General features: G+C 30.8%; 1 protein-coding gene across 1 annotated transcript in view; it reads right to left on the bottom strand.

Moving 5' to 3' along the window:
• LOC106476223 (myosin-3-like) overlaps window positions 1–11,475 on the bottom strand; it is a 100,698-nt gene that overhangs the window by 74,895 nt on the left and 14,328 nt on the right. The window contains exons 2-6 of the mRNA XM_022381213.1: window positions 10,349–10,654; window positions 9,512–9,594; window positions 7,983–8,990; window positions 1,876–1,950; window positions 336–554 (exon numbers count right to left, since the gene is read on the bottom strand). Of these exons, the coding sequence (XP_022236921.1) occupies window positions 336–554; window positions 1,876–1,950; window positions 7,983–8,990; window positions 9,512–9,594; window positions 10,349–10,610 (1,647 nt within the window). The 5' untranslated portion in view covers window positions 10,611–10,654. The remainder of the gene's footprint in view (window positions 1–335; window positions 555–1,875; window positions 1,951–7,982; window positions 8,991–9,511; window positions 9,595–10,348; window positions 10,655–11,475) is intronic.

Raw genomic sequence — 11,475 nt, forward strand, 5'->3', positions numbered from 1 at the left:
CAACAATCGCGCTAAAACAAACGCTATATCAATGAACGTCAATAATACTTCTGACTGCAGTTCAATTACTCACTATCTACACAGACATTACCTTCCCGCGTCACGTTGTCCCCTCTTATATATACCAGTCTACCCTCTATCTAATCAATACTAGAGCATTCGCCAAAGTACAGGATAGTTCTAGAACGTGGCGTCACTGTAGTCATGTGACTCGCTGATGCAACAATATCTTTAGAAATGTATCAATTAAAATAAAATTGTTTAAGTGTTTGATACCACAAATAAGTTAGGCCATTGATTTCTAAGTTATTAGAACAGTTCTAAGCTTCAATTACTTCTGTATCAGTTACATAGCTCATCAACTTTTCTGTATTTTCTTCCTCAGTTTTCTTTATTGTCTCTAGAGCCACCAAGTCTTGCTTTAGTGTGCTGCATTCCTCAGCTATGTCAACTATCATCTGTCGCAGGGCTTCTGGAGTCGTTCCTTCTTCTGGCAGATCCATGTCCAAGACAAGTTTTACTGCTTCTAAGATGTCTATGTAGAAAGCTTCAAACTAGGCAAGCAAACCAATAAGAACTGTTGAATTTTCATAATGCATAATATTTAAAAAAAGCTTTATGTAATATATGAAACTATGAAATCATTGTTACATAACTTACGTCGCTCTATCTCAACCATAAGATGGCATTCTTGTGGTTGACTGAGTTCACAAATTGACAGACCAATGAAAATTACAATAGGACAAACATCCATGAAATATTTGAAGCACACTACTTTCAATTTTTGGTATGGTTTACTACAAAATAACAAACACAAACATTTTATAAAAATTTCATAGAGATTTTGAACCTTAGATTTTTATTTTCCTATAAAGTAAAACAATTTTTAACAGAAAAAAACTGTAGCTTAACATCAAACTAACAAAACAAGTATAAAAAATAATCATATTCTTGTCTGTTGGTTGTTAAGCACAGAGCTGCATAATGGGCTAGCTACACAAATATATTCACAAATGTATATGCAAATTAAGAGTGAGTGCTCCTTTGAAACAAAATAACTTTTTTTGAATAAACATGGCAAAAACCTGTAACCAGTTTCACTTGTCATGTTTAACATAAGAATGACTACTCAGTGTCAGAAAACAAGTAATTTCAGTAATCACTGAGGAATACGTAGTAAATTGATTGAGAAAACAGTATACAACAATACAGATGAAACAAATATCAAGCACGTGACTAGTACATAGTTCTCTGACAGTATATAATTTAGCTTAGGCCAAAATTGTACTTTTTCTGGTAGAAAGCTGAGTTCCAACAAAACTGGTTCTAAAAACAGTGTTTGTACATGCTGTTTTACATAGATTAGGCTATATTACCATATATGTACGCATTTAAGGCCATTGGTTAATGTTATAATACTAGTCACTTTTCATAATTTTCTGAATCTTTGAAAAGTTTAAAAGAAAGGATTTTGGATGAAGAACATGTTACTACTAATGCCCGTTTTTCTTTTTCGTTTCATCAACAAATTTGACACCAAAGATTACAGTTTTTCAAATGAATTTTGAGAAGTGAATTAAAAGATATTTTTAGACAATATTGTCAAAGCATGATGTATTATTCATATTGTTATGTTTCACCTGTCTTTTTTTAATATAAATAAAAAAATCTTTATAATTTTAAATCAATGTTAATTTGAAAGTTTTACTAATACTGCAAAAAACAAATCATTTATGTGAAATCCTTTTTTAGTAGAAAAAAACAAAACAAAACTAATTAGTTACTTATAATTTGCATATCTTATCATATTCTTTTCTTCATATAACAATTTTCTCTTTTATTACAGCACTGATACACAATAAAGTCTGAACATGCCTGATGGCGTGGAGACATTTCTTCGGAAGTGTTTGTTCCATATTGCTTGTATTTTTTTGAAGATCTGTCTTCTACCTGTGCATACAACAAACACCCAGAAAATTATTTTTCTTTTTACTACTGCACAGCTTTATATTTCAATAAATTATTTTATCAGATCAAGTTTATGTCTTTCTTAAATAATGATAACTTATAACATTTAAATACTAACACTTTTACCATTGTTACATATCTGCTTGTTTGTTAATTTCCGGTATAAATTCTTTCTGAGGAACTTCAGCAATACAAGTCCCTTCTTGATTAAACCAGTTTATTCTTTCTCACTACAAACTTTTAGTACACAGTAATTCCCACTGTCAGTACATTCCTCGTCACTTTAAACTTAACTACTTTTATAATGCATGCTATAAATCACAGCAATTCACAATCTCGATAACTTTTCTCCCTATGAGTACAAACATACACTTTACATTACCGTCACTACTGTTCGCTTCTTTAATTATCTATCTCTATATGTATCTATATTGCTGACTTTCTTTGCCAGGCTTATATAATAAAAAAGAGGGCATCTAGCAAACACTCAGACATTCACAGGGTTCCCCGATAATTCGAGAAACTCCAACGTGCATGCTCCCAGTGTCACGCGACTTCCGCTGTCATAACACCGTATTCAGTGTTAGAAATACCAGTTGACAACAGAAAATTTACAAATCAAATTTAAAAAACTCAAGATTAAATATTACAAACTTAAGATTTGATTAGAAAATTTTCAAATAAGTAGTCATATTAAAATATTTTAATGGAAATCAGTAGCAAATAATGTATTATGTTAAGTTCAATGAAATTATTTTCAATTGGAATTAAATGTTTTAAGCAATAAAATTAATATTAATAAAATATACATTGGTTGAACATCTTTATAATTAAGCATAGAAAGTGTACCTGTATTTCATCAGTAAGCAAGTCTCCACAATGTGGAATATGTACCACTGTTCAGATGAATTACCTAGATATTTCATGTGTTGCCTCAAATACTAGCCTCCATGTGAGTTAATGAAATGAAACTTATACTTCTTTTCAAATACAATAAATACTTTGCTATAATTTGCAATAGTTAAAGAACTAATATGACTTATGAAAGTTTACAAATTTCCAAGCTGCTGTGTTTCAACACCACAAAGTTTTCAAAATTGGTACATATGGGATTATATATATATGTGTGTGTGTGTGTGTGTGTGCATATATATGTAAATATAGAAAACATAGAAAAAGAATAGAATCAACCACCTATGGGTGATCAAAATCAATGACAAAAAATAGTGATAATTACATAAAACATTTAACATAGTGCTAAACAAAAAATGTTGCAGTAATATCACCTAAAAAGTTTTGGGGATATCTTGTCTCATCAGTATTCCTAAAAGATATGAAAAACTAGTAGGCATATAACAGAAAAACTGAAAGGAGTTGTAACGCAGATGTATGGTAGTAACCCTCCTAAATAGCATACATTGTACTGAGAATAAAGAACAATACTAAAATAATTTTATATTTAAATCCTCCACGACACCTTTAAAATCTTAATACTTCATAATTTATGTAAAAAGTTGCAAACTGGAAAATTGTGACTAGCCCATTTACCTTAATAAAGAGAGGTGAGTACATCATATTAAAATTATTTTGGAGCCTCACCATGTCATTACAGTCTATGTTGCCACATCCAGTCAGGTTCTATCTTATAGCAATGCATCTTGAAAAGACCTGTCATTTCCATTGCAGCAGGCTCTGTCATGTCAAAAGCAGATCACTACTTCCTGTGACTTTCAATAATTCGTCTAGTGTATGAACCTGATGGTTACCCAACACCTGTTTCAACAGTTCCAAAAATGTATAGGCATTGCACACAGCAACTTATCTGATATACCTACATATGAGGTAGGTTCTGTTGCAGCACGTCTCTTTCTGGATGGTTCTGGTTCCCAAAGTTAATCCATTTTCCTTTGTTTTCCAATGCCATTAAATGCTAAGAATATCTCCATCTTGAAGCTTCTAAACCCTCTATCAACAACATACTTATGATCTGAGTGTATGAATAGTTTGCTTCAGAAAGGGATGTTACATACCCTTCCAAAAGCAAAAAATCTTTTATGCATCAAGTTACCCATGAAATATCAAACATTATTAAAATGTAGTTCTAAAACATTCCATTCCACCAGGATCTTATATTGGGTGAGGTCATCATATGACTTATTGATTTGCATATTCCAAAATTATTTTAATATAACATACTCAACCACGTATTAGGTAAAATTAATATTAAATTATGTGATGTTACATTCACACATTAGTTTTTTAGCAGAGTAGTTTGGCGAGAAAATTCATCATTAAGATTACATACAGGAAAATAGCACTTTGCTTTATAACAGTTTCACTGTCTAAATGCACCTGCTCAAGAACATAATTATATTTTTAAGTATAAATATGTAACAGACTCTGGATTGTGAAGTAGAACAATTAGCTGAGTAGTTCAGTACTTGGGTAAAAGAGTTTAACTCTACATGTTTTTCACTATAAAGTCCATATTACAACCCAACTTCATTAATGGTTTGTATACTCATAAATGTGCAGTAGCTACAAAGCTATTTAAAAAGGCAAAACCAGACACCATTTCTTTGTGCATATCCAGGAAAATACAGGTACTCCACAAAAAACATTATCATCTCCCCGAACTTCCTCTATCCATATATACAGTCAAACCTGTAATCATAAAATTTCCATTTTGGACTTCAAAATTTTAACTACAAGCCATATTGACATGTGACTACACATTAAGGAAAGCCTGTCTCCCATCTGAAACCTTTTATGATCCTTCTCTGCAGCTCAAATTATTTTAGATTTCATTACTCGTACACTAATTACTTCTCATGTTCAAGAAGGTTTAGACCACCAGAAGTTAATCACAGAGGTAGGCCTTTCTAGGTTTGGTAATGTAAATAAATTATTGCATTCATCCACACACAGAACAAACTAACATCTCCACCAAGTTAGTTCAATGTTAGGCTATATCACCAAACTGTTAAAAAATTATTTATTCTATGCTGAGAATGAATGAAACACCAATACCAGGATTTTTAAAGAAACAGAGTATTTTTAGAAGTTTCATAAGTTAAACAGAATATACCCATAGTTTAAAAATGTCAGTCCTGGTCTTTTATAAAAAAACACAGCTGAACTTCAAATTTCTAACTTAATCATATAACCTTGACACAAGAAATTAGGAAAAAGAACTAAAAAGAAAAATTAATTTCATAATCACAAAATTTATTTAACAATACAACAGTTTCAAACTATATTATTTATTATAGTTCACAACACTTATATAAACACTAACCATGTTTCGAGCAATATCTAATCTAAACTCCACATTCTCGGGGATCTGGCTTATCAGTATTCATTTCTCTTTTTCGATGACGAGGAACCCACTTTGAGACTAATAATAGCTGGAGATGGCTTGAATGGGTAATGAAGAAAAACTTTAATATAAGTTTAACATAACAGCAAATGTACAACGTTTCGACAAGGTTTTGTCATCATCATTACCCATTCAAGCCGTTTCCAGTCATTTCTCTTTTATTTGCTACCAGAAGGTGTGAGTACAGTTCAATGCAGAAGAATGATTGGTTATTGAAAAAACATGTGATGAACTTATTTACATAGTGTAACAGACTGATTTAGATATGACCATAGTTATCTTGAAAAAGACCCCAGCCTCACCCAGAGTCAAACATTTTGTCTCACTATGAAAATAATAATACAATTAGTTCTAAAGAGGTATGAGTGGGTATCATGCATTATCAAACTTAAGAGACAACTCAACTAGATGACAGAGGAAAGATACATAACCTATAAACATAATAATATTTAACAAAAGAATTAAAGAATGGAACCCCACACAAACCAACAATCCTAGGTGATGGCACATCAGATAAATCTTAATTATTATGTTGAAGTAACCACCTGTATACCCCAATTGATGACCTCATGTATCTAATGCACTCTAATAATATTACATTATTTTAAATAAATTGTAAATATGGCTTTGCATCATCTATTAGATAAAAATAGTGATGTGATTTCAGACCTAATTAAATTTAGATTAAAATATGAAAGTCTTTCAATGACATTATTTCTTCATTATGTAGAAGGGGGTATGTTTTACCCAATATTTCAAGAATGACTGAGGGGTCAAATTGTTTAATGAACATGGGTACTACTTCAGAGTGGCACAGTCAGACTACTAAACCACCCATAATACTGTGCTTAGAAACTCAACTGTATTGCAGGGTTGTAGGGAGCAGTAAGGTGAGTCAGGCCATGGCCTTATCACTTTTTTCATGATATGTATATTTACAACTTATGTATTAAAACTTGCTTCTTTTTATTCAATACATTACATTGTGTGTATCTAGTATTTGTAGTTAAAATGGCTCAAGATTCAGTCTCATAGCATTAAATTTCCAAACATTTTCACGGGGAGCAATGGCCTGACCACTCCAAAATTGCTTGCTACAGTAGTGTATTGTGTTAATGAACTGAAATATAACATTTTTAAGGATTAGCCCTATTTCTTTAATTCATGACAGTGTTAAAAGAAAAGGATTTCCTATCAGTTATCTAAAAACAATTGTCACTCATAAATATAATATACCAATTAGACTGCTTCTTTAGACAACTATAATTGCTTATATTCATTTCCAAGTTGCATAAAAACAATGAAATATAGATGTATTACTAGTAATAGTAATTTATAATTATTTTATAAAAGGAATGAAAATTTGCTCAAAAAGTGTTCTTCCCATGTTCTGTTAATCAAATTATTTTGAAATCTAAAGAGTGTTTTGATAGATAATGCATATATGTAAATGTAAGATATCTAAACATATTTACTTAAAATAATATCTTGCTATTCCACAAGATAGTTATGGTCATTATTAATGATACAAGCAAAAGTACCCATCCCCACTAACAGGAAAAGTTTAAGTTAATCTATCAATTTCAATTATTTCATGACTTTAAAAAGGTTAATTGTGCTGCACTCTTGGTTTCACTCAGATATAAATAAATAATATAAGATATATAGAGCTGTAATAAGACTTCTCGTAGTTTGTTCTATTTATTGTGGTTTTCATTATATACAACAGTAATCAGTGTTGTAAACAAGAAATAGTCAAAATTCAGAAAAAAAGTTTGTTTTTAGTGGAGAAAAATAAGTTAAACTACAGAAATAAGGGGTATGTTTTACCCAATATTTCAAGAATGAGTGAGGGGTCAAATTATTTAATGAACATGGGTACTACTTCAGAGTGGCACAGTCAGACTCCTAAACCACCCATAATACTGTGCTTAGAAACTCAACTGTATGAATTAATAAAACGAATGTAGCCTTAAGCCTAAAAGTCAAAAGTTTGAAATTAAATTTATGAAGTTTTTGTTATAGAAACCACCAACCAATTTTGGTTTTTAGTTGGCCTATCTGGCAAAATAAGCCAATTTTGGATAAACACACCAATTTCTTTTATTTCTCAAACTTGATTTTGCCTGTAAATAATTAAGAAGTAGCTATATTTTCCTTTAGTTATAAAAAATAGTGTACATGAATTGTGTACTTAGATACTGATGATTAATTATAATTAAAGTTCCTAAACTTTGCCTTGTCTAACTTGCTTTTATTCTGTTCCCAAAATGATTATGAAATAATGAAAAGAAAATGAAACTTTTCAGTGGCTAAATTAGTTTCAGCCATTGATTTTTTCCTTTACTGCTACAAAAAGAAATAATTTGTTCAAAGTTAATAAAATTTTACACATTCTTTAACATATTTCTCAAAACGAATTTTGTTACGTAATTACATAAGAACAGAATTTAATTTTTTTAAGTATTGATCCTTAAAATAATTTTTTAAGTTCAAAAAACTTTTCCTTTGTCTAACTCTTACTATATCCTTTTCTTTTTTTTTAAAGAAATGAAAAAATTGTAAGTCTTTGTATTAGTGTTTTCAATCTACCATTAAATAAAATATTTTTTTTTAATATTAACAATGTTCTTACTTTTTCTACATCCACTTTAATTTCCTCAATAGAATTTTTCTTTTCTGCTTTTAGAATTGACAGTTCTTTTTGTAGCTTCTGAATATGGTCTTGGGTGCTAGTTAGATCCTCTTCTTGGTTTTCCTTTGCCTTAGAGAGTATTTCAAATTTTCTCTCTGTGTCTTCGAGTTCTTTCTTTAACTTCTCATTCATTACTGTTAATTCATTTATGAAAGAGTCTTTAGCTTCCATGGTTACAAGGTATTGTCGCATTCCTTCATTTTCCTGTGTAAGAATCTCAACAGTAGATTCCTGAGATTCAATTTTTGCATTGGCTTGTTTCAAATCCTTTTTTAACAACTCTTGCTCATTCCAAAACTCCTCAAACTGACTAGTAAGTTCATCCAAGTCCACTCCTAAACGTCCCTCAAACTTATTCTCAAGCAAAGTTTGGTCTAGCACATTAAAATCTGAAACTGAATTCCATCTCAAAAAATATTCATGATCTGGACTTAGCTTGGATAATAAGTATGAAAAACATTTCTCAAAGTTTTGATTATCTACCAGTAACATTTTGAGATGATTATTTTCTACACTATCTCCACATGGATAGCTCATACCCTTTGAATTAATATGGTTATCTTCAAAATCATTTTGCCAAGTTTGCATCGTACTCTCTTTCTCAGCCTGTAAACAAGCAACCTCTTCTCTCACCACCTCTAATTCTTCTCTTAACTGGTTGATTTGAGCTTCTTTCTCCCCAACATCGGAGAATCTGGTTTCCCATAGCACAGCTTCTCTTCTTAACCTATTGTTTTCTTGATTTAGCTGACATACAACTGAATCTTTCCTTGTGAGTTCCCTCTGAGACTGTTTTAATAGATCACTCAAGACTTTTCTATCTTTTTTCAATCTTTCAAAATCTGAGCTATGTTTCACATCTGTTTCTCCATCTCTCTCCGGTATTTTCTCCTCTGGATATCTCATGCCCATTTGTCTTCGATGAGTAAACATCTTCATATTATCAATCTGAAATATAATTAATGTTCTAAAGCACTTACAAGTCATTATAATGATCCACCCATAATTATGCTTGAATAATTCTAAGTTTGAAAATAAACACAACAAGAGCAAAAAAAACATCTGCTATCAAAATCCCATTTTCAATTTTAATATCTGATTACAACATAGTAGGAAGAAAATGTACTTATTCATTTATCATAGCTGTAATTATTTGGGTTATAAAACTAGATTTTTTAACAACTGTTTTCCTTTGCCAATTTTAAACTTTTTTAGAAATTATAACTGCTCATTCTTATTTATCTGATGTTTGCCATTTCTGGCTAAAACTACTCAAGAGAACACATGAATGCAAGAATAAATTAAAGCTTTCATCCTTTTGTCCATATATTTGAGATATATATATTACATGTGTATACATACTGTACAGGTATACTGTATGTATATATACTTAGAGCTTTCAGTATTCAAAGATTATAATCAAGCATAAAGTCTCAAAAATGAAGCGTAATGTAGAATGTTTTACATACCTCTTTCCTTAACCTGTCTAATTCTTGGGTGCGAGTTTCAACCAGATGTTCCATATAATTGAGTCTTTGATAAACTTCTTCATCTGCTAAAAAAAAACTCATATATACACAGATATAATTATAATAAAGAAGAATCGTGGAATGAACGTGTGTTATTTATAACACACACACACAGTTAACTCAAAACTTAAATTTACATCCATCCATATATAAATATGTAAAGTGTTTATGTAGTGGAAATAAGTAACATTATTATTCATCTAGTTGATGCTATAGGTTAGCTTATTTGATAGTATTTCCTTCAGGATTAATTCTAAAAGCTTTTAAACAATTATTTACAAAAATTATAAAATGGTTCTCAAAGTTAAGGAAAGTAAAATTAAAAAATTCTTAAATCACTACAAAATAGAAGTAGTAATCTTGCAAGTATGACTTTCTAACACTATTGTAATGGATACATGTAAATATTTTTTGTGAAATTCTTCCACTGGAATCTTTGTTTTGTGAAGCAATCATATTTCAGCTGTTCATGTATAATAACTATACAGTCATGCTTTCTTAGAAAATTAGCAAAATTATTCTGTACCTGCTTGTTTCAAATGAAACAATATAGCTCACAACATGACTACTCTTGAAAATAATAAATTACAATAACGTATTTAGATCTCTTAGTAGTAATTAGAAACTGATGCTGTAAAAAACAAGTGTAATTCAGAAGAATCTGAACAGGTTCTGTAAAATGTTTGCAACTTAAAAAAATTGTGCTTGGATACTGAGAAAGGTAAATTTCATCACTTTGTGTATTAGTATTGTGACAAGAAAGGAAAAATTACTTACCTTCTAATTTAGGAGTCCAATTACGTCTTGAAGATTTACCAGAAGAGACAGGACTCAGTTTATCACCATCCAGTGGAGGGAGGTTCAAAGGAGAAGGCCATGCTTCTTGTTGCACAGGAGGAGGTGTGTCAACTTGGATAAGAAATTCATAATCACCTTTACATTTAGTCTCTGATGCATTTTTCTTTTTCTCTGGTTCTATGTCAGGAAGCCGTGGTTGGGCAGAGGAGGACCGAACAGACAGGTTCTTCCGAGGAATCATACCAGGCAATCTCTTGTTATCACATTATTATGCTACACCCAGATCTTTCAAAATAAAGAATAAAAACTGCAGTATTTTAACTAAAACAAAACAATAACAAAATATACAAAAAGTTCTTCACCCCAATAAGTTTTTAAATATGGTAAAAAGAAACAATTTGGATTTCATAAAATACCCCCTTATCAAAAGACAAGTTCTATACTTGATATTCAAAAATTTAATGTCATAACACACAGAAACAAATAAAAAAATCACTCAAAATCTTAAACTGACCAAGAGAAGGAGTAAAGTTTGAGAATTGGACACAAAGCTATACTTATGTTTGCACAAAGGAAGTAGCACTAGGACAATAAACAAACATCTAGAAACGTTTTTTCAACTGTTATTAACCCTCAAATTACCAGCTTATTTCATGAATCAGTATTTCTTCACTTTTTGTTAATAATTATATTTATATTTTACATACCTTTTCCTCTCCTATTTAGTTCAGTTGTTTCTTAAGTTTGTTCATGCTGTTACGTCTCTGGTCGTTAATTAATTTTTCATAAATTTGTTCCGTCGAAACTTTAGCGACACAAGTCCTTTCTTAAATAAAACTGGTTTATTCTTTCTGAATATAACTTTGCAATAAACTTACTTTCAACAGTCACGCTATAACAAATGCTATAATTCTCAACGAACGTCTCACGTGCTCAACAATATTCTCTCTCTGCAGTTCAACTACACACACATTGTTCCATCACGTTGTGACCGTCTTATATATACAAGACTAACACATATCTAGTAAACTCTAGGGCATTCATGAAGGAACAGGATAGAAGGATGTGGCGTGATACTAGTCACGTGACCTCGCTGACGCAACACT

The sequence above is a fragment of the Limulus polyphemus genome, unplaced genomic scaffold, assembly GCF_000517525.1.
Source record: "Limulus polyphemus unplaced genomic scaffold, Limulus_polyphemus-2.1.2 Scaffold153, whole genome shotgun sequence".
Lineage (NCBI taxonomy): Eukaryota > Metazoa > Arthropoda > Merostomata > Xiphosura > Limulidae > Limulus > Limulus polyphemus.